This window comes from Chrysochloris asiatica, unplaced genomic scaffold, assembly GCF_000296735.1.
Source record: "Chrysochloris asiatica unplaced genomic scaffold, ChrAsi1.0 scaffold00173, whole genome shotgun sequence".
Taxonomy (NCBI): domain Eukaryota; kingdom Metazoa; phylum Chordata; class Mammalia; order Afrosoricida; family Chrysochloridae; genus Chrysochloris; species Chrysochloris asiatica.
The window spans coordinates 960,196-982,291 of record NW_006408691.1 but is presented as its reverse complement, the minus strand read 5'-3'; the positions used below and the strand labels follow the sequence as shown (position 1 = coordinate 982,291).

At 48.9% G+C, this 22,096-nt stretch overlaps 2 protein-coding genes across 3 annotated transcripts; one reads left to right on the top strand and one right to left on the bottom strand.

Moving 5' to 3' along the window:
- GLTPD1 (glycolipid transfer protein domain containing 1) lies at positions 1-984 on the bottom strand. Its single transcript, XM_006871707.1, has 2 exons — positions 863-984; positions 1-523 (listed from the first exon to the last, which is right to left on the bottom strand). Exons 1-2 carry the CDS (start codon positions 982-984, stop codon positions 1-3), a joined length of 645 nt encoding a protein of 214 aa, XP_006871769.1.
- A 2,612-nt stretch (positions 985-3,596) lies between these two features.
- On the top strand, positions 3,597-21,571 carry CPSF3L (cleavage and polyadenylation specific factor 3-like). Of its 2 annotated transcripts, XM_006871705.1 has the most exons (17): positions 3,597-3,624; positions 6,954-7,051; positions 7,276-7,349; positions 8,061-8,289; positions 18,486-18,584; positions 18,668-18,702; positions 19,017-19,155; positions 19,338-19,402; positions 19,494-19,683; positions 19,939-20,022; positions 20,220-20,309; positions 20,411-20,573; positions 20,689-20,796; positions 20,886-20,947; positions 21,030-21,172; positions 21,244-21,373; positions 21,480-21,571. In XM_006871705.1, exons 1-17 carry the CDS (start codon positions 3,597-3,599, stop codon positions 21,543-21,545), a joined length of 1,803 nt encoding a protein of 600 aa, XP_006871767.1. In that variant the 3' UTR covers positions 21,546-21,571. The 2 variants fall into 2 exon arrangements, with proteins under 2 accessions (XP_006871767.1, XP_006871768.1); XM_006871706.1 differs by lacking the exons at positions 7,276-7,349; positions 8,061-8,289 and having other exon boundaries at positions 21,480-21,545.
- Positions 21,572-22,096: the final 525 nt, after the last annotated feature.

Genomic DNA, 22,096 nt, shown 5'->3' with positions numbered 1-22,096 from the left:
CTAGGGGAGGTTCAGCAGCGCCTGCTCTTCATACAGATGCTGGGTGATGTTGTAGACACGCTCGAGGAAGGGCAGTACCTCCCCCAGCATCTCTACTGCCTGCTCTGGTGGCCCCACCTTCATAGCCTCCAGGAAAACCTTGCGTGTGGGCAGGGCACAGAAGGCCATGGAGACGGCCTTGCGCACGACCCAGGGGTGGTAGGTGGCCAGTGAGGCATTGTAGGAGTCGGTGCAGAGTACAGAAGTGCGGGCGTCCTCGGGACTGGCCCGCAGTCCCTCCAAGAATAGCTGTAGCCAGCGCAGAGCGCGGTGTAGCCGCAGCACAGTGCGACAGCCTGAATTGGGGTGGTGAGCACGCTGCTGCAGGTCCACCAGCTGGTGGCCCACCTCATAGGTCACCATGGACTGCAGGGTGGTGTAGTGTTCACCCTGTGGGCTTCTGCACAGTTGATCCATAATCTGCAGCTTTGCCACCACATCCTTGGAGATGAACATAAAGATGGCGCCCAGACTGTTCAGAAACCTGCTTAAGGGAAAGCTGTGGCTCAGGTTGTGCCTTCCAGGGCCATCTGGGGCAGGGTCTGTAGTGCCTCCCTCCCACCAAGGCTATGAAGGCAGGAAGGAGCCCCACCCTTGGCATGGATTTCAGGTGCCTCCCTCTAAAGAAAGCAGGTGCCGCCAGCCTTAGCACCCAGCTCTGTCCCCAGCCTGGTGCTTATGGGTACCTGCAGAAATGCAGGAATCAGAGAAGTGAATCTTAGACCAGGAAAGTCCCGCCCCAAGGCAGTCCCTTGCCAGCTCTGAGGAAGGAGGCCCATCTGGGGATGTGGCCAGCTATGGGGGGCCTGGCATGGGCACGTACTTCACCAGCCCCCGCCAGCCACTGAGATAGTGGTCCATCAGGATCTCCTCTTTCTCATTGAGGCACTGCTTGAAATTGACCATGACATCTCTCAAGTTGAAGTCTGCCTCTGAATCATCCATTTTCAAGAGAAACTGAAACACATGAAGGTCGCTCTTAGTCTGCTCATTCTGCAGTTTTCTTTTTAGGAGGGAAAGGGGTAGAAGGCGTTGGAAAGAGCTGGGATCACCCACTCCCTGCTCAGAGCCCTGCAATGGTGCCCCACCCCCAGAATCATTCCGGAGGCCAGTTTATCTACCTTCCAGATATGCACCAGCCTTGATGTCTTTGCCCTGTTGTGCTCTTGCCTGGCACCTCTGTCCACAGATCTTCATCTGGGTCTCAGCGAGGCTGTTCCTGACCACCTACCCAATGTGGCAGACTTTCCAGGTTTCCTCAGACCCCCTAGGTTTCACCGTGTGGTACAATCTAGCTGCTATCCTACTTACCTGCTTATTTGCCAGCTATCTCTCACTAGAATATGTGTCTATTCTTAGTACTGGAGGAACACTTATTGAGACCCTACCAAGGACCAGAGCTTTCCCAGGCGCTTGAGACCTGTTGTGGACAGGGGATCCCTGTCCAGTTGAGATGATATTCTAGTGGAAAGAACAAATGACAAGCAGTAAACACAGGAGATTCTTACACAGGGCATAAGGTGGTGAACCGTGAGGAAGGAGGAGCAGAGGAGTGAGGCAAGAGGCAGAAGTCAGGCAAGAGGGCAATTGGGCAGCCTCCCTCTGTCCTCCATCACCTTGGCACCCCCAGTGCCAGAGCAGTGCTTGCAGAACTGTGTCTGTTGGACGGACAGGTAGACATCCATCTTTTCACTCTCACTAATGAAATTGTACATGTTCCACATAGGAGGGCGGCAAGGCCAAAGATCTTACTGCACTCTGAAGGCATGTTCTTCATCAAGTCCCAGGGAACTTGCCAGAAGTATCCACAGACAGAAGCTGTGAAGAAGGCACCACTTTGAACCCCGCACACATGTACACGTCATTCTATAACACTCAAGTTTCACACAAGAGCAGGTGCCACTGGACACTTCATTTCCTGCCTCCTTGGGTGCATAACCCCAAGGGCCTCAGTCTAACATCTGAGGCTAACTATAACAGAGCCTGAAGACGCAGCCACATGTCACCTTGTGTCTAGGACAAACCTGTGCCTGGAGGTGCCTGTGACCCTCAGTGCCTGTAGCCCTGACCTAGCCTCCCACCTCTTCCCCACTGTGGGACCTCTGGCATGAACAAGGCCAGCTGTGATGAAAGCCCCAGCTGGGAGGGCACTTGGATTCCTGTTTTGCTTCTCTCTCAGTAGCCATTTCTTCATCTCTGGAGAAAAAGGGGTCAGCATGCCCTGCCCTGCCCTGCCCATTTCTAGGCTCCTGGTTGTGTATGGGGACAGGAGTAGGTGTTGAGGCCCGCCAGGCCCCACAGGTTCGACCACATGCCTGGTTCTGGGTAGAGTCCTAATAGATGAGCTCACTACAGTTGTTGAGCCACCAGAGGTGAATTCACTATGGAATCTGGAAGATGGTGCCCCAAGACTTTTGGCAGCACCCTGTTCAAGACCCCAGTTCTTTGTCCACTGAACAGATGGCTCCTTCCTGGTCATTAGACATCCTTCCATTAAGTCTTCCTTCCCAGGATCCAGCCTTAAGGAGCTGCCAGTGAGTGTTTCAAAGATGTCCATCTGTGATATAGTAAAGGTGGGCAGCCTGCCAGCTCTGGGAAGGTGATTGCAGATGCCCCACCCAACTTCCCCAAGGGGCAACTGCAGTCTGAAGGCCAAGGCTGGGAGGGAGGGCAGCCTGGGTACAGGAGTTCTGTGATTGGTAGCAGGCTGGAGTCCAAGCCGGAGAGCGAGCGACCTTGCACCCACGTCTACGGGTGGGAGCGGGATCCCTGTTCCGGGAGTCTGTCACCTGGGAAGGAGACTGGGGAGACACCAGGCCTGCGAGTCAAGGCCCAGGGGTCCTGCTCCAGCTGAAGGCACCAGGATGGGACGGAGGCTTGGGGCGGTGGTGGTGGGGTCATCTAGGAAACCAGTACTCAGGCGCTCGCCCCGCCTCAGGAAAAGTGCATCCTCCCCTCTGCCTCTAGGACCCAAGCCTACCTCCTCCAAGACTCTAGACCCGCCTCAATCGGTTCGGTTGGGATCAGTCTGCCCCGCCCCACGGAGCCGGGCCAGAGAGCTCACCTCTGCCACCGCCGCAGTAGACTCAGCCGTCTGTGACTCTCGGGCCCGCCCCGCTCGCCTTGTTCACCTCCGGGCCGCCGTCGCCTATTCGCGATTGGCTGTCGGGCGCCCAATCAGAAGGCCCAATGGGCCCATGTTTCCGATGAGCGGACTAGTAGGTAATGGGGTTGGATTTTGCGCCTGCGCAATGCGCCTCCGCGCGTGGGGTTCCCGCAGAGCTAGCTGTCCTGGCGGTCCGAGGTTTAAGTTCGCGGGCGGTGAGGGTCCCTTGGAGCGCGGGGCGGTGGGATTTCCTTAGTGAGCGCCGAGGAACGAAGCTCGCGCTTCTCCCGGGGGGCGGGGGCCCGCGCGCCCTCCAGCCACTTCTCTTCCTCGGTTCTTTGCCAGTTGAAGCTCCTGCGGGACCCCGAGGACGGGGAGGGGATTAAGGTGAGGCGAGTCTCCCTGACCCGGCCCTGCACGTGCCCCAAGCCTGAACGTGTGCCCTTTGAAGATGCCGGAGATCAGAGTTACCCCCCTGGGTAAGCTCGAACCCGCCGTTAAGAGGGATTGAAGGAGGTTGGCTTGGGACTCAAATTGATAGCAACCTGTTGCTGGAACTGCCCTGACCCAGCCACCTTGGGACTCCTTCATCGGTTTTCACTCTTCATCATCACCACAACCCTGGGGATTAGGAACTCTTATACCCATTGTAGGGGCTATGTAGCTGCTTCACAGAACGAAGGCCCTGTGACCTATTCAAATCCCCAGTCATCACTGAGAATTTGGAACCCGGGCAGCAATTTTCCCATTGCTGTACTGCCGCCACGTGGGTCCCAGGTTCTAGACTCCTTTCCTAGTTGCAGCCTCGTTGGACTCTTAGATCTGTGTTGTGAGGAGATGGCTGCATGCTGTTTCCTCTGTTTTGGTGAGGACACTGAGGCCTGGATGGGTCCCCAGCCTGAGGTCGTTCTTGCAGGGTGTGAACAAGGGTCCTGACTTTTTTTGGGGGGTGGGCTACTGCTCCTGGTGCAGGCCCTGTGGAGAGTGATTCAGGGACAGGATTTAGGCTTGGATGCTGGCCTGCGAGTATCAAGTATTCATCTCCCTGTGTTTGTACTGACCGTGAAACAGGTGTGAGCCTACCTCATCTCAGAAGGCTCAGGGGTAAAGTGCTCACCCACACTTGGCACAAAGTCCGTCCTCAGCAGATGTTGCATTGTCTCTGCACCACTCAAGAGTCTCCCCCACCCCTGTGACCTTACAGTCGTTTCACTTGCCAATGAGTGTGCCTCCTCTTGTATGTCCCCTGATCCATCAATTCTCCTTTGTCCCCACCTTTCCTTCCTCACTTGGTGCTCAGCTGTCCACACTGCGCATTCTGTCTTACAACCTCTCCATTTGGTGCTGCTCGTGCCAGGCTCACTGTGGCTCCCTGTTTACCCAATACAGCCGTCAGTCCTCAGTTCAGCAACATGTAAAAAAAGAGAAAAAAGCTTTATTTTCTGTACAAATACATACGCATGTTTTTAAAAGTACTAATTGAAGTCGTGGTGTGGCGCTGCAGGTTAATGCGCTGGACTGAAAGGTTGATTTGAACCTTAGGGTCAGGAGTTCAAGCTTACCAGCCATTCCTCAGAAACCCTGTACAGGGTCTCTACGAGTTGGAATTGGAATAACAATAATAATAGTCGTTCCTGGACTGTATGAACAGTTAATACACACAGCTGCTAAACACAAGGTTTGAGGTTTGATTTCTTCCAGAGGTACCTTGGAAGAAAGGCTTGGTGATAAACTTCAAAAGTGTCAGTTATTGAAAACTCTATGGAGCACAGTTCAACTCTGACAAACCCGAAAGTTGCTGTGAGTCAGAATTGATACTATGGCAGTTGGTTTAACAGTACTCAGGAGAAAAAATTCCCTCAAACCCAGGATCCCAGAAACCGGTGGGGTCATACTCTTGATGCCTGGTGCCATAATGGTAGCTGCCTCCTTGCCTGGCGGTGTGTGAGGCCATCCTCCATGTCACTTCCCAGAGCAGTGAGTTCCTCATCCGTGAGCCCACCCACACCCTGGCACAGACACTGGACTTGGCTCCAAGACTTCTCCGTGTTGCAGCTGTTGACAGAGCCACAGCAAATGTCCTAACCCTGGCCACCAGGGCAGAGTGCTGCCCCACCCTTCCAGTGCCTTTCGGCAGCTGCAGTGTGGGGTCTCCTCAGCCACTGCAGCCCACACTCTCCCCTTTTACTCTCTAGAGGTCTCTGGTCTTCCTGTCTCCTGCCCCCATCCCAGTCTGCCCTTCTCCTACTCAACCTGTTCTTCCTGACAGTCCTTTCTTATGGCTTCAGTTACCATATGTGTACCCCCTAAGATACCTCATCACCATCAAACACCACCCCCTCCTGCATTTCTAGGCTGGCATCCAGCATCCCAGGCGTTCCCAGTGTTGGGCCTGTGTGCTGCTCCCCTGCCTTGGCTCCCCCATTCCCTAAAGTCATCTCAGGTGGACAACTCTGTCCACCACCACCGCCCTGTGCCCCCACTGCTCCTGCACCATCTCACTCTGCTACTCACAGCTTTTGCTATCAGTATAGCTCTTGTTAGAGTACATTGTCCTGGAACACGTGTGGACAGGGATTTCCCTTCTCTTTGTTCCCTTGTAAATGAGTTCTGCCTGCCCATATGCCCCCAGACTCTTGTTGCTCCTCACTTAGCCCCAAGTGGTGCTGTGGGTTTATGTGCTAGACTACAAGGTCGATTTGAACCACAAGGTCGGCAGTTCAAGCTCACAGAAACCCTGTACTCGGTCGCTGTGAGTTGAAACAGACTCATTGGCACATAACAGCTACTGGGAGATAGGACAGCTGTTCCTCTGAGCCAGGCTCTAGGGTCAGAAACCAGGCCCTGACCCATCAGGCACTGTGTAGCTGCAGATCCCAGACCTCGTGGGGCCTCAGGTCCTGTATGTGACAGAACTGCTGTTGGGAGGAGACAGGTCCACAGCAGGACTCAGTCTCCAGCAGGGGCACAGCAGACTTGTAGGAAGACTTCAGACCTGTGGGGTGGGGGCAGGGCTGCTATGGCCTGCTGTTGTCATGGGTCACGGTGGCCCAACAGAGGAAGGCACTTGGGATTCCAAGGGAACATTGTCTGCTGTTGTCAGACACTGCTGAGGGTCCCTTCCTGGTGGACCCTCAGACTCAGAGCCTATGGGTGGGGTTGCTGCTGTTGCCTGGTGTGGAACGTTTGTTTTGCAGCCAGGAGTAGCCACTGTGGTCACTGCCTAGACCTCGGGCACCCAGACCTCTGCCAGCTTGGGGATGGTTCTAGGAAGGCCCCATTGTACAGTCACCACTGACGGCTTTGGGGAGGGTGCTGTGGCCTTTAAGCGCTGCCTCTCTGTTGAGCCCTGGATGCTAACCATCTCCAGGCCTTCTGGAGTGTGAGCCTCAGTGGGCAGGCTGCAGCCTTCAGTGCTGAGGGGCTCTTGGCTATGTATGACCCAGTCACAGATGCGGTGGTGGTGGGCCTGGGCCCAAGCCTCTTATCTCGTTTGGAGCCCCAGCCACCCTGGTTGCTCACTGCCACCCTGGGTGACATTCCCCCACCCCTCACACACACCCATACAAAGGTTATGGTGCACTCACCTCAGAATCCAAGGGTTACATGCCAGGTGGGAGACTGCATTCAGTGTTCCAGTGGTCACATTTGCCCTGAGCCTCCATGTCCTCAGTGACTGCAGGGATTGGGGTGAGCAGGCAGCCCAGGATTTGTGAATGTGGGCAGTGCTTAGAGCCCAGTGGAGGAGGAGAGGGTGGGGGTGGTACAGAGGCATGGTGGCTCTCTTCACCCTCCCTTTCCTGAGCAGGGGCTGGCCAGGATGTGGGCCGCAGCTGTATCCTGGTTTCCATTGCGGGCAAAAACGTCATGCTGGACTGCGGGATGCACATGGGCTTCAATGATGATGTGAGTCCCATGGGCCCCCTAGAGGGCTCCATCACTTGCTTTGGCCCTGGTAGTGACGATGGACCCTTTATTATGCTCTCCCAGGCCTGGGATGGCAGCGAGGTGCAGGAAAGAGGTCATGGACTTGCCTGTCCCCTCGGGTGGGAGTGCCTCTGTTCCTTGTCCTCCTGCCCCGGGTAGCCTGCCCTGCTGCATTCAGACCCCTCTCCTTGGCATTTCCCCAGAGACGCTTCCCTGATTTCTCCTACATCACCCAGAATGGCCGGCTGACTGACTTCCTTGACTGTGTGATCATCAGGTGAGTGGCGCCATGCCTTACGGGCCCCTCTTCTGCCAACTGCTGGAGATGGTACTGTGCTGGTGTTCTCTTCGCTGCCAGGCAGGCTCCAGGACTGTGCTTGATGCCGGGAGGCCGCAGGCTGTGGGTGTCTGTGGGCTGTGCACTGGCCCAGTGCCATCCCAGTTTCTCCTTGGCCTTCTACTGACCTTGCAACCTCCGTGTTTCAAGATGTGCATGAGGACCTGTCCTCTGCCCCAGACCCTATCTCCACCTCCCACCACTTGGAGCGTGTCACCTCTGCAGTGAGGTCTCAGTAAACCCGATGTCAAAGTTAGCGACTCTCCTCCCACATTATTGTTGTTGTTAAATGCTGTCGAGTCGGTTTCAACCGATAGCGACCCTGTATAGGGTTTCTGAGAAGCAGCTGGTGAGCTTGAACCGCCGACCTTGCAGTTCAAACGGCTTTGCAGTTTGGCGCATTAACCCACAGTGCTACATTCATTTATATTATATGTAAATCCTCTGTGATTTGTGTGTTACTCTGCTAGACATGTAAATTGTCAGTTTGAGTAAGAGCATAGATCGTCTGCTGTGCTCATTCCTGCATCCTAAATCTGGTCTGCTGTGTAGCAGGCACTCAGCTCATCAAGGCAGGGAGGGAGGCCAGAGCTGAGGGGAGGAGAAGGACAGAGTGGAAGTGCCTCAGACTGAGACCCCTGCATCCCACAGCCACTTCCACCTGGACCACTGCGGGGCGCTCCCCTACTTCAGCGAGATGGTGGGCTACGATGGGCCTATCTACATGACGCCCCCTACCCAGGCCATCTGCCCCATCCTGCTTGAGGACTACCGCAAGATTGCTGTGGACAAGAAGGGCGAGGCCAACTTCTTTACCTCTCAGATGATCAAGGACTGCATGAAGAAGGTGGTGGCTGTTCACCTGCACCAGACAGTTCAGGTCAGGCCTGCATCTGTATGCCCTCAGTCACCTGGGCACCAGGGGGTTCTCGGGGCACCATGGACAGCGGTGGACAGCCCGACTGGCCTTAGACTGTTGTTGCTAGGTGCCATAGAGTCAGCTCCAACCCATTGTTGCAGCCACTGTTTCGCCATCTCATTGGAGGGTCTTCATGTTTGGTGTTGACACTCTACTTTATCAAGCATGATGTCCTTTTCTAGGGACTGGTGTCTCCTGGTAGCATGTCCAAAGTACGTGAGACAGAGCCTTGCCATCCTTGCTTCTAAGCAGTGTTTTGACTGTACTTCCTCCAAAACAAATTTATTTGTTCTTCTGGCAGTCCATGATACATTCAGTATTCTTCATCAATGGAAATGCATTGATTCTTGTACAGTCTTCCTTATTCATTGCCCAGTTTTCATATGCATATAAGGCAATTGAAAATACAGTGACTTAGGTCAGGCACACCTTAGTCCTCAAAGTGACATCTTTGCTCTTTAACACTTTAAAAAGGTCATTTGCAGCAGATTTTCCCAGTGCAGTAAGTCACTTGTTGTTTCCGTGAGCATTGATGGTGCTCCAAGAAAAATAAAATTCTTGATAACTTCAATGTTTTCTCCATTTTTCATGATGTTATATATTGGTCCAGTTGTGAAGATTTTTGTTGTCGTTACAATTAATTCATACTGAAGGCTGTATTATTTCATTTTCATTAGCAAATGCTTCAAGTCTTCTTTGCTTTGAGCAAGCAAGGTTGTTAATGAGCCTTCTTCCAGTTCTGATGCTGCATTCTTTTTCATATAGTTGAGCTTCTCAGGTGATTTGCTCAGTATACAGGTTGAGTAAGCCTGGCGAAAGGATGTTACTCTGACACACATCTTTCCTGATTTTAAACTACGCAGTATCCCCTTGTTCTGTTCTAATAACAGCCTCTTGGTCTGTGTATAGTTTCCACATGAGCGCTCAGTGAGGTGTTCTGGAGTTCCCATTCTTCTCAGTGTTATCCATAGTTTGTTACGATCTACACAGTTGAATGCCTTTGCATAGTCAATATAGTACAAGAAAACAGCTTTCTGGTGTTTTCTGATTTTAGCCAAGATCATCTGATGTCAGCAATGATAGCCTTCATTCCATGTTCTCTTCTGAATCCAGCTTGAATTTCTGGCAGTTCCTTGTCGATGTACTGCTGCAACTGTCTTTTAATTATATTCCCAGCAAAATTTTACTTCTTATTTGATAATTTCCACATTCTTTTGGGCAACCTTTCTTAGAATGGGCACAAATATGGATCTCTTCAGTTAGTTGGTCGAGTAGCTATCTTCCAAATTTTTTGGCATAAGCTGATGAGTACTTCCTGTGCTGCATCAGTTTGTTGAAACATTCCGATTGGTATTTCATCAATTCCTAGACCCTTGTTTTTCGCGAATGTCTCCAGTGCAGCTTGGACTTCTTCCTTCAGGACCATTGGTTCTTGATCATATGCTTCCTCCTGAAATGATTGAATGTTGACCAGTTCTTTTTGGTAAAGTGACTCTTTGTATTCCTTCCATCTTCTTTTGGTGCTTTCTGAATTTTTAATATCTGAGCCCAGTGTTCTTGTTAGCTGCCATCGAGTTGGTTCCAACCCATAAAGACCCTGTGCACAACACAACAAAACACTGCCCAGTCCCGAACCATCCTTTCAATTGTTACGTTTTTGCCCATTGTTGCTGCCACCGTCAGTCTATTTCATTGGAGGATTTTCCTTTTTTTCACTGACCCTCCAACTTTACCAAGCTTGATGTCTTTCTCCAGGGATTAGTCCTTCCTGACAATGTGCACAAAGTATGAGAGATGTAGTCTTGCCATCCTTCTAAGGAACAAGACAGCTTGGTTTATTCTAGCAGTCCATGGTACTTTTTAATATTCTTCACCAATGTTATAATCCAAATGCATTGATTCTTCTACGATCTTCTTTATTCATTGTCTAACTTTCACATGCATATGAACTGTACATAACATTGCAAAGAATAGGAATTCCAGAACACATCATTGTGATCATGTGAAACCTGTACATAGACCAAGAGGCAGTTATTAGAATAGAACAAGGGGATACCACGTGGTTTAAAATGGTGTGCTTTAGAGTTCTATCCTTTCACACACAGGAAGTCATTGAAAATACCCTGACTTGGGCTAGGCGCATCTTAGTCCGTAAAGTGACAAATTTGCTCTTCAGTGCTTTTTTTCTTTTTAACATTTTTTGGTGTGAATTGAGTGAAGCTTTACAAACAAGATCATCAGTTTTACATTGAACTCTTGAACACCTAAAAAGAGGTGTTTTGCAGCAGATTTGCCTAAGAAGTCCTTTGATTTCTTAATTGCTGCTATATGCGTTGACTGTCAGTGTAAGCAATATGAAGTCTTTGATTTCAGTCTTTTCTCTTATGATGTTGTGTATTAGTCCAGTTGGGAGGTTTTGCTTTCTTTACATTGAGGTGCAATGTACAGAAAACACAAGTCCTCTTTGCTTCCTGCAAGCAAGATTGTGTCATTTGCTTATCACAGATTGTTAATGAGTCTTTCTCTAATCCTGATACCACATTTTCCATATAATCTAGCTTCTCTGATTATTTGCTCAGCATACAGATTGAATAAGTATGGTAAGAGGAGACACCTTTGATGCACACCTGCTCTGATTTAAAATCACTCAGTATCCCCTTGTTCTATTTTAACAACTGCCTCTTGGACTGTTGTTCTCAATGTTATCAGTAGTTTGTTATGATCCACACAGTTGAATGCCTTTGCATAGTCAATAAAGCACAAATAAACATCTTTCTGGTATTCTCTGCTTTCAGCCAACAATATGACATCAGCAATGATGTTCCTGGCTCTACGTCCGCTTCTGAATTGGGCTTGAATTTCTGGCAGCTCTTTGTGTATGCATTGCTTGCATTGGCTTTTGAAATATCATCAGCAAAATTTTACTAGCAAATGATATTAATGATATTGTTCAATGAGTTTTGCATTTCACTGGGTCGTCTTTCCTTGGAATGGTCATAAATATGGATATTTTCCAATTAATTGGCTAGGTGGCTGTCTTCAAATTGCTTGGCATAGATGAATGAGTGCTTCTAGTGCTGCATCAGTTTCCTGGAATTTTTAAATTGGTATTCCATCAATTAGTGAGCTCTTGCTTTTCTCCCATACCTTCAGTTCAGCCTGGATGTCTTCCTTCAATACCATCAGTTCTTGATCACATGCTTCCTCTTGAAAAGGTTGAACATCAACCATTTCTTTTTGGTACAGTGACTATGTATTTTTTCCATCTGCTTTACAGTTTTCGTGTATCTTTCAATATTTTACTTATAGAATCCTTCATTATTGCAGTGCGTGAGGCTTGAGTTTTCTCTTCAGCTCTTTCAACTTGGCAAATACTGAGCATGTTCTTCACGGTTTTCTAACTCCAGGTCTTTGCACATTTCATTTTAGTGCTTGACTTTGTCTTCTTGAACTGCCTTTTGAAATTCTCTATTCAGCTCTTTGACTTCAAAATTGTTCCCAATTTGTTGTTGTTGTTGCCATTGTTGTTGTTGTTAAGTGCCATCGAGTCGGGTCCGACCCTTAGCAACCCTGTACAGGGTTTCCGAGGGTGTAAATCTTTACGGGAGTAGAAAGCCTCATCTTTCTCCCGCGGAGCGGCTGGTAGTTTCGAACCGCTGACCTTAAGGTTCGCAGCCCGATTCGTAACCACTACGCTACCAGAGCTCCTTAGGTGCTGTCAAATCAGTTCTAACTAATAGCGACCTTATGAACAATAGAACAGAACACTGCCCAGTCCTGCACCAGCCTCAGAATGGTTACACCTGAGCCCATTGCTGCTGCCACTGTGCCAGTTCATCTCCTTGGGGACTTTCCTCTTTTTTCCTACCTTCCACTCTACCAAACATGATGTCCCTACTGATAATATGGCTCAAGTATGAGAGACAAAGTCTTGCTATCCTGGCTTCTAAGAATCATTCTGGCTGTACTTCTACCAACATAGATTTGTTTGTTCTTGTAGCAGTCCATGGTACTTTTAAATATTATCCTCCAATTGTTGTTGTTAAGTACCATGGAGTTGGTTCCGACTCATAGTGACCCTGCACAGGGTTTCCTAGGCTATAAATCTTTACGGGAGCAGATAGCCTCATCTTTCTCCTGCGGAACAGCTGGTAGTTTCGAGCTGCCGGCCTTGAGGTTAGGAGCCCAATTCGTAACCACTACGCTACCAGAGCTCCTCCAATATCATAACTGAAATGCATCAGTTCTACAGTCTTCTTTATTTGCTGTCCACCTTTCATGTGTATGTGAGGCTACTGAAAACACCATGGCTTGAGTCAGGCGCCCCTTAGTCCTCGAATTGACATTTTTATTCTTGAACACTTTCAGAGATGTTGTGCAGCAGGTTTGTGTAATGCAGTACATCATTTGATTTCTTGACTGCTGCTTCCATGAGTGTTGATGGTGGGTCTGAGCAAAATGAAATCTTTGATAACTTCAATTATTTCTCTGTTTATCATAATGTTATTTATTGCTCACCACTCCAGTGGTGAGGAGTTTTGTTTTCTTTACACTGAGGTACAACCCATACTAAAGGCTATGGTCTTTAATCTTCATCAATAAGCATTTTAAGTCTTCTTCGCTTTCAGAAAGCAAAGCTGTAACATCTGCATATCACAGTTGTTAATGAGTCTTCCTCCAATCCTGATGCCACATTCTTCGTTACATAATCCGGCTTCTAGGATTATTTGTTCAGTGTACAGATTGAATAAGTATGGTGAAAGAATACAGCCCTGGTGCATAGCTCCTAATTTGAAACAATTCAGTATCTTCTTGTACTGTTCGAAGGACTCCCCTTTGGTACTGGTTCCCCATTCTCCGCAATGTTGTCCGTAGCTTGTCATGCTCCACATAGTTTAAAGCCCTTTTCAATAATGCACAGGTAAACATTCTCTGCTTTCAGCCAAGATAATCATGTCCCTCATTCCACTTCCTCTTCTGAATCTGGCTTGAACCCTGCAAATTCTCTGTCACTGTATGGTTGCAGCTGTTTTTAAATTATCTTTAGCAAAATTTCACTTTCATGTGATTGATATTAGTGATGCAGTCTGATGATTTCTACATTCCGTTGGGTCACTTCTCTTTGGAATGGACACAAATATGGATCTCTTACAATCATTTGGCCAAGTAGCTGTCTTCTAAATTTCTTGGCACAGATGAGTGAGTGCCTTGAGTGCTACATCAGTTTGTTGAAAGATTTCAATTTGTATTCCATTAATTCCCAGAGCCTTGCTCTTTGCTAATACCTTCAATGCACCTTGGACTTCTTCCTTCAGTACCATTGGTCCTTGATCATATGCTACCTCTTGAAATGGTTGAACGTTGACCATTTCTTTTTGGTACAGTGACTCTGTGTGTGTGTCTCCCACCCCCACCCCCCTTTATTTTATCCTTTCTGCATCATTTGATATTTTGCCCATAGAATCCTTCAACATTACAACTCAATGAATTTTTTCTTCAGTTCTTTCAGCTTGAGAAATGCTGATTGTGTTCTTTCCTCTTGATTTTCTAACTCCAGGTTTTTGTACATTTCATTATAATATTTGACATTGTCTTCTCGAGCTGCCCTTTGAAATTCTCTATTCAGCTCTTTTACCTCCTCATTTCTTCCATTTGCCTTAGCATCTCTATGCTAGTAACCTAGTTTCAGTGTCTTCTCTGACATCCATTTTGATCTTTTCCTTTTTTCTTGTTTTCTTAATGATCTTTTGCTTTCTTCCTGTATGATATTCTTGCTGTAATCCTCAGCTCTTCAATTCTTTGGTCATTAGTGTCTAATTCACCAAATCTGGTCTTGAGATGATTTCTAAGTTCAGGTGGGATATGTTCAAGGTCATATTTTGCCTCTTGTGGACTTGCTTTAATTTTCTTCAGCTTCAGCCTGAATTTGTATATGAGCAATTAATGGTCTGTTCCACAGTCTGTCCCCAGCCTTGTTTTGGCTAATGATGTGGAGCTTTTCCACAGATGTAGTCAATTTGATTTCTGTGCGAGGTGAGCCCATGCATATAGTCGTCTTTTATGTTGTTTAAAAAAGGTATTTGCCATGAACCAGTCAACGGTCTTGCTAAATTCTATCATGTGATCTCCAGTATTCTTTCCAAGGCCATATTTTCTAACTACTGATCCGTTCTCGTTGTTTTCAACTTTTGCATTCCAGTCACTGGTATGTGCATGTTTGATCAATTTCAGATTGAAGAAGTTGGTAGAATTCTTTGATTTTTGTCATCATTGGCTTTAGTGGTTGGTATGTAAATTTGAATAATAGTGGCATTAACTGATCTTCCTTGTAGGCGTGTATACTTCAAGATAGACCTTGAAATGTTCTTTTTGATGATGAAGGTGACACCATTCCTTTTCAATTTGTTACTCTTGGTATAGTAAACCATACGATTGTCAGATTCAAAATGGCCAGTGCTAATACATTTCAGCTCACTAATGCTTAGGATACGGCTATTTATGTGTGCCATTTCTTTTTTGACAACTTCTAATTTTCCTAGATTCATAATTCGTATATTGTATATTATGATTAGTAGAGGATGTTTACAGCTGTTTCTCTTCATTTTGAGTTGTGCCCCATGAGCACATGAAGGTTCTGAAAGCTTTACTCCATTCGAGTCATCATGGTCAACTCTACTTTGAGGAGGCAGCTCTTTCCCAGTTACATTTTGAGTATCCTCCAACCTGAGGGACTCATCTTTGGCTCTATATCTGACAGTATTCTGTTGCTGTTCATCGTGTTTCAGTAGTCAGTATTCTGGTGTTTATAGTGTTCTACTGCTACTCATAAGTTTTCTTTCAGTGACTAAAGGATCAAAAGCTGTCCTTCTCTCCTTGTTTCTAGTCTATAACCTGGAGGCTCAGCTGAAAACTGTTTACTACCATGGGTTACCCTGCTGGTATTTAGCTAATTTAGCTGATATTTAGTCACTTTAGCAAGAGCAAGTTTCAAAGCCTCTTCTAACATCCATTTCAGTCTGTTCTTTCTTTGCTGTGTTTTAAATGACCTTTCGCTTTCTTCTTCATGGATGAGGTTTTTTATATCATCCCAAACTCCTCTGGTCTTTGGTCATTAATGTCTAATGCATCAAATCAGTTATTGAAATCATCTCTAATTTCAGACAGGATATATGCAAGGCCATATTTTTGGCCCTCTTGCTGGTAGTGGTTATGTGCCCTTGAGTTGGTTCAACTCATAATGACCCTCTATAGGATTTCTGAGGCTGTAAATCTTTACAGGAGCAGAAAGCCTCATCTTTCTCTTGCAAAGTGATGGTAGATTTGAACTGCTGTCTTTGTGGTTAGCAGCTCAACTCATAATCTACTATACTACCTGGACTCCTTGGCTCCTGTGAACTTGTTTTAATTTTCTTCACCTTCAGCCTGAACTTGCATAGGAGCATTTGAAGGTCTGTTCCAATGTGTCCCTGGCCTTACTTTGGCTGATGATACTAAGCTTCTCTATTGTCTCTTCCCGCATGTGTAGTCATTGTGATTCCTATCTATTCCATCTGGTGAGGTCCACGTGTATAGTCACCGTTTATGTTTTTTAAAAAGGTATTTATAATGAATAAGTCATTGATACTGTAAAATTCTGTCATGCAGTCTCCAGCATTATTTATGTCACCAACGTTGTGTTTTCCAATTACTCATCCTTCCTCTTTGTTTCCAATTCCACATTCCAGTCAGTGCATCTTTATTGCATATTTGATCAGTTTCAGACTGAAGAAGTTGGTGTAATTTTCCAATTTCATCATTACTGTCTTTAGCAGTTGGTGTGTAAATTTGAATGTCATATTAACTGGTCTTTCTTGTAGGCATATGGATATTACCATATCATAGAAAACATTTTATTTCACAATGATCTTTAAATGTTATTTTTGACAATGAATTGGATGCCATTCATCTATAATTTGTCATTCCCAGCATAGTAAAACATATGACTGTTCAATTCAAAACAGCCAACCCCTGTTGATTTCAGCTCACTAATGTCTAAGATATTGATCTTTATGCATTCCATTTCATTTTTTATGACTGCCAATATTCCTAGAGTCATACTTGGTTCATTCCACCTTCTGATAATTAGTAGATATTGCAGTTTTCTTCTCATTCTGCGTTGTGCCCCAGCACAATTGAAGTCCCCTAAACTTTCCTCCATCCGCGTCATGAAGGTTGATTCTGCTTTGAAGGAGGCAGCTTTTCCTCAGTTGTATTTTGAGTGCCTTCCAACCACAAGGGCTCATCTTCTGGCACTGTATCAGACAGTGGTCCACTGGTATTCAAAAGGTTTTCAGAGGCTGATCCCTCAAAAGTCAACCAGTTATTCTTTCTTCCCAGTCTGTTGTTTGGAAACTCCACTGAAACCTGTCCAACATGGGTGACTCTGAAGGTATTTGGAATATCCGTGGCATAGCCTGCAAGCTTTCAGCATCACAGTAACACACAAGCCACCAACCACAGTCCAACAAACTGGCAGCCTGGGCAGGGGGTTTCAGCCGAGGCCTGGCATTTAGCTGGGGTGGAGGTTGGAGTGCACATGTGCACGAGGGACTTGGGTCCTGCTGAGAGCTCCTGGACAAGAAATTTAGGCCTGACAGGCACCCAGGACAGCCTTGGGTTTTGCTGTACAATTGTATATTGGAATGCTATAGTAAGAGATTCTTACACATTTGGGATTCTTTTCGCCTTCTGGTTGGAAAGTTTGTCAGTTGAAGTGTGTTCTCTTCTGATCTTTAATAATGCTCTTTGCCTTGGGGTGTACTTTCCTGGGAATAGAGTTACCCCTGATTTCGTTGTCATTGGTGTTTCTGTGGTATTTCATCCATCTTTCGACTTGCAGCCTTTCTGCACTGTGTTTTACATGCAGCTCTTTCAATTAGCATGTCACTGGGCTTGGATTTTTCTTCAGCCTATGACCTCTCTATCAGATGGAGCATTTAGAGTCCACCATGAAAACAATCATGAAACATTGGAAACAGATACTTGCCTGCTCTGTGACGTTTTAGGTTTTTTTCTTTTTTATTGCCTTTTAGGGGATGTGTTTAAAAAACTTTTTTCATTCCATCTCTCCCTTTGGGCAATCGGTAATGACTCTTTCACATTTGTTCACTAGTACAAAGCGCAGCCAAGATACCAGAAAGATTCAGTGTTCCTAGCGCTCTTTCAGACCCAGCCAGACATCGTGCGCTGTGCTGGCCAGTCAGCGCTTGCTGTGTTTTGTGTGCCTTCCACTCCTCTGTACTTCCTGCAGTCGTTAGCCTTCTGTTTGGAGTGGTTCACCTCCATCTCTGTTAGTCAGTGAATACATTTAGTTCACTCTTAATCTTGTAGGACGTGTGTCATTGGGTCTAGAATGCTTGGTTGGCAGTTGTTTTCCTACTGTGCTTTGAATGAACCTGTCAGTCTGCTGTTGTGGAGGAAGGGTCCTTCTCTTTGGTATCTGTATTTGCTCTGTGACAGTTCTGTGTCTGGGTTCTTTCTGATATCGCTCAGGGTCCTGTCGAGTCAGCTAGATGCCTATTCTCAGCTTTCTTCAGATCTTCTGCCCAGATCTTGCTCCCTTCCCCAGGGGACTCTGACTGAAGAATGTTGGGCCTTCTCTCTCCAGACTCTTACCTGCCCTTAGCATTTCCATCCTACTGTTTGTGCTACATGCTGTCCAGGCCGTTTAATTACACGTTTCAGTCATTCTCTTCTTTGGAACGTGTCATCTACTGTTGGACAAAATCTACTGAGTTCTTAATTTGGGTGTATTACCATTATTGGTCTTAGAATTTTTACTTTTTTTTTTTCTCCTCCATTTGTTTCTAGTTTATGGGTTTTCTTTTTTGCCAAATTCCTTAATCCTTTGTTTTCTCTCTTTCTACCAGCCACAGTTATTGAAGGTCCATGTCAGGAGACTGTAGGAGCCCATTTCTCTAGTTTGTGTCTCTTGTGTCTTACTCACTTTTCATCTTTTGGGTCTCGTTAATTACCAGTTCTGGACTTTGTGTGTGAAAACAAGGTAATGAGAGACTCAAGAGTGATACAGTCTTCCCAGCCCCTCTGCTACCTTTCTTCTCAACTAACCTCCTGCCTAGCATAGCCACAGGCTTGAGCTCCGTCCTCTCTCCCTGCAGGTGGATGATGAACTAGAAATCAAGGCCTACTATGCAGGCCACGTGCTGGGAGCAGCCATGTTCCAGATTAAAGTGGGCTCCGAGTCTGTGGTTTACACGGTCAGTGGAGACTTGGGGCCATGGCTGGGCTGTGGACTCTTTAACAGGTGGGGCCCCTCCTCACTCCTGTTCTTCCCCATCAGGGTGATTACAACATGACCCCAGACCGACACTTGGGGTAAGTGGGCAATGCATTTGTTTCACCCAGGGAGGTTCCCTCAGAGCTTGGCTTCTGGGGGTAGGCACAATGCCTGTGTCCCTTGGGTGTTGTCTCTTCCCCTGCTCCCCAGCCCCTGTGAACCAGGCTCCTGGCATGTGGACCACTTGAACAGAGGAAGCTGGCGGAGGGACCCAGATAGCTGCTGGCTGTGACTGGGCCTGGGGCCAGTTTGTTTCCCTAGTTCTTTGGTGCTGCAGGCCTATGTCCAGTCAGCTTGAGGAGATGGGCAGGGGCCTGCACTGTGTGGACAATCTCTCCCACCTCTGTTCCAGGGCCGCCTGGATCGACAGGTGCCGCCCCAACCTGCTGATCACAGAGTCCACATACGCTACAACCATCCGAGACTCCAAGCGCTGCCGTGAGAGGGACTTCCTCAAGAAGGTCCATGAGACTGTGGAGCGTGGCGGGAAGGTGACTGCTGACCATTGACACTGTGGGTGGGGTTTTTAGTCTCACCCACTTGGGACGCAGTGCTACTGGGTGTGGCTCAGCTGCTTCTGAGGTGTCCCGGGTGAGCACCACTTGGCCCATTGGGTCATGGGTATGACCAAGAATCTGCTTGCCAGTCCCTCCAGTACGCCCTGCCTCCCTAGGTGCTGATCCCAGTCTTTGCACTGGGCCGTGCCCAGGAGCTCTGCATCTTGCTGGAGACCTTCTGGTAGGTTTGACTGGAACCAGCCTGGCCACTTGGGCAGGGGGGGAAGGGGACCCTAGTAAGCTGCTGCATTGACAGTTGGGTGGGTCCACAGGGAGCGAATGAACCTGAAGGCGCCCATCTACTTCTCTACTGGCCTGACCGAGAAGGCCAACCACTACTACAAGCTCTTTATCACCTGGACCAACCAGAAAATCCGGAAAACCTTCGTCCAGAGGAACATGTTTGAATTCAAGCACATCAAGGCCTTTGACCGAGCATTTGCAGACAACCCTGGCCCAATGGTGGGGCCTTGTTTGGGAGGGTGTGGGCAGGGTCAGCCACCCACTGGGGGCATTAGGCTTGGGGTCCCCGTTACATGTAGGAAACTAATGGGCAGCTGTGGGGAGGGGATCTTGCCAGCACACATCCTGGGGGAGTTGGGGACACTAGTGCCTGGGGACAACCAGGTGGGTCAGGAGTAGAGCAGGGGATCAGGTCAGGCTGGTTCTTATGTGGATCCTGACTCCTAGGGTGTGCCTCTCACATGTTGACCACAGGTGGTGTTTGCTACACCTGGGATGCTGCACGCTGGCCAATCCCTGCAGATCTTCCGAAAGTGGGCAGGGAATGAGAAGAACATGGTGAGGATCCAGGAGGGAGGCTCCTGGGTACCAGTCATCACAGTGTGCCAGACCCTCAGCCTGGGCTGGTTCTGCAGAAGTTTGTAGGCTGGGGAGGGGCTGTTGTTAAGATGGAAGGAGCTTCTGTGGGTGTCCCTGAGAGGTGAAGACAGAGGGTCTGTAGGCTACCCTGTACCTTTTCCCTCCTGCCCCTGTAGGTCATCATGCCAGGCTATTGTGTGCAGGGCACCGTGGGCCATAAGATCCTCAGTGGGCAGCGCAAGCTGGAGATGGAGGGGCGGCAGGTGGTGAGCACCCGTGATTGGGCCCTGCCCAGCACCCAGGGATTTGGGGAATGGGCAGAGCCCAGTCATGCTGTATGATAATGGCACTGCCATCTGCCCTGCAGCTGGAAGTCAAGATGCAGGTGGAGTACATGTCATTCAGTGCCCACGCTGATGCCAAGGGCATCATGCAGCTCATTGGGCAGGCAGAGCCCGAGCATGTGCTTCTGGTGCATGGTGAAGCCAAGAAGATGGAGTTTCTGAAGCAGAAGATTGAGCAGGAGTTCCGTAGGTGCCGCAGCCCATTGTGGAGTGCAGCCCACTATGGAAGGGGTGCTGGCAGGGCTGGTGGTGGGTGGGGCCAGCCAGGTCTGGACTGAGGCCAGCTCTGCTCATCTTCCAGGAGTGAATTGCTACATGCCGGCCAATGGCGAGACAGTTACACTGCCTACAAGCCCCAGCATCCCTGTAGGCATCTCACTGGGGCTGCTGAAGCGGGAGATGGCACAGGGTATGCCAGCCTGCAAGGTATGTGGGTGGACAATGAGGCAGTCCTATGCCGGCAGCTCCCTTGTTAATGGCTGTGGTTCCTACCTACAGGGCTGCTCCCTGATGCTAAGAAGCCCAGGCTGCTGCAGGGTACCCTGATCATGAAGGACAGCGTGAGTGAGCAGTCCCTGTGTGAGGAGGGGCCCTGACCTCCGTTCTGGTCCCCCACTCTGCTTTCACACTCTATCCCTGCAGAACTTCCGGCTGGTGTCTTCAGAACAAGCCCTCAAAGAGCTGGGACTGGCGGAGCACCAGCTGCGTTTCACCTGTCGCGTGCACCTGCATGATGCCAGGAAGGAGCAGGAGACAGTGATGCGTGTTTACAGCCACCTCAAGAGGTGACAGTCCCGTCCCAGCCTCTAGTCTTGTCCCTGTCCCAATGCAAGGGCTCATTGTGCCCCTCCCACAGCATCCTGAAGGACCACTGTGTACAGCATTTGCCCGATGGCTCAGTGACTGTGGAGTCCATCCTGATCCAGGCTGCCGCCCACTCGGAGGACCCAAGCACCAAGGTGCTGCTGGTCTCTTGGACCTATCAGGTAGGTGGCTAAAGAGGCGCAGAGCTCCCAGGAAGCAGTGCTGGGTACAGGCCATGTGGGTGACTGATGGGAAGGAAGGCCCTGCCTGACAGCCACCTCCCTGCAGGACGAGGAGCTGGGGAGCTACCTCACGTCGCTGCTCAAGAAGGGCCTTCCCCAGGCTCCCAGCTGAGCCCCACCAGACCTGCCACCTTTGCCTCCACCTCCCCCCACGGAAGGCCCAGGCACCACTCCAGGACAGCTTCACTTGGGGGTCTGCCCACTACATCTCCCTGGGTGAGCAGAGCCCAGGGCCAGGTTACAGGCCTCCCACACTTGGGACAAGGCCTGTGGTGGTGGGTGCTCCTGCCACTGAGAGGAGCTGCTGGCTCAATAAATATCAGGGCTCTGCTGCCTCTGGACCTTTATTTGCCTCTGTCCCTCCTGGGAATGGGGGGAAGCTTCTGGCAGTTTTCAGTAAACACCGACCACTTAGGGATCCCTTCTGGATGCTCACAGCCTCAAGGGTGGGGGGTGAGGCCCCCATAGCACCACACTCCACAGTAACACTGGAGTGTGGGTGTGGAAGGCTGAGGACATTCTCCCATGCACATGGCTGAGTTGTGAGGCCCAGCAGGCTAACCTGGGTTGGGTTCACACAGCATGTCACACTGCCCTGATCTTGGCTGGGCACTAAAGGCTCCCACCCTGTTGGTTCACAGAGCACAGAGGCCAGGAGCCTTG

Excerpts from the sequence above, each read along its gene's own strand:
- GLTPD1 (XM_006871707.1), bottom strand. The coding sequence starts at position 984 with ATGGATGATTCAGAGGCAGACTTCAACTTGAGAGATGTCATGGTCAAT. Across the intron at positions 524-862 it reads GGCTGGCGGGGGCTGGTGAA|GTTTCTGAACAGTCTGGGCG; the intron begins GTACGTGCCCAT and ends TCCCTTAAGCAG.
- CPSF3L (XM_006871705.1), top strand. The coding sequence starts at position 3,597 with ATGCCGGAGATCAGAGTTACCCCCCTGG. Across the intron at positions 8,290-18,485 it reads ACCTGCACCAGACAGTTCAG|GTGGATGATGAACTAGAAAT; the intron begins GTCAGGCCTGCA and ends CTCTCCCTGCAG. Across the intron at positions 19,156-19,337 it reads CTGTGGAGCGTGGCGGGAAG|GTGCTGATCCCAGTCTTTGC; the intron begins GTGACTGCTGAC and ends CTGCCTCCCTAG.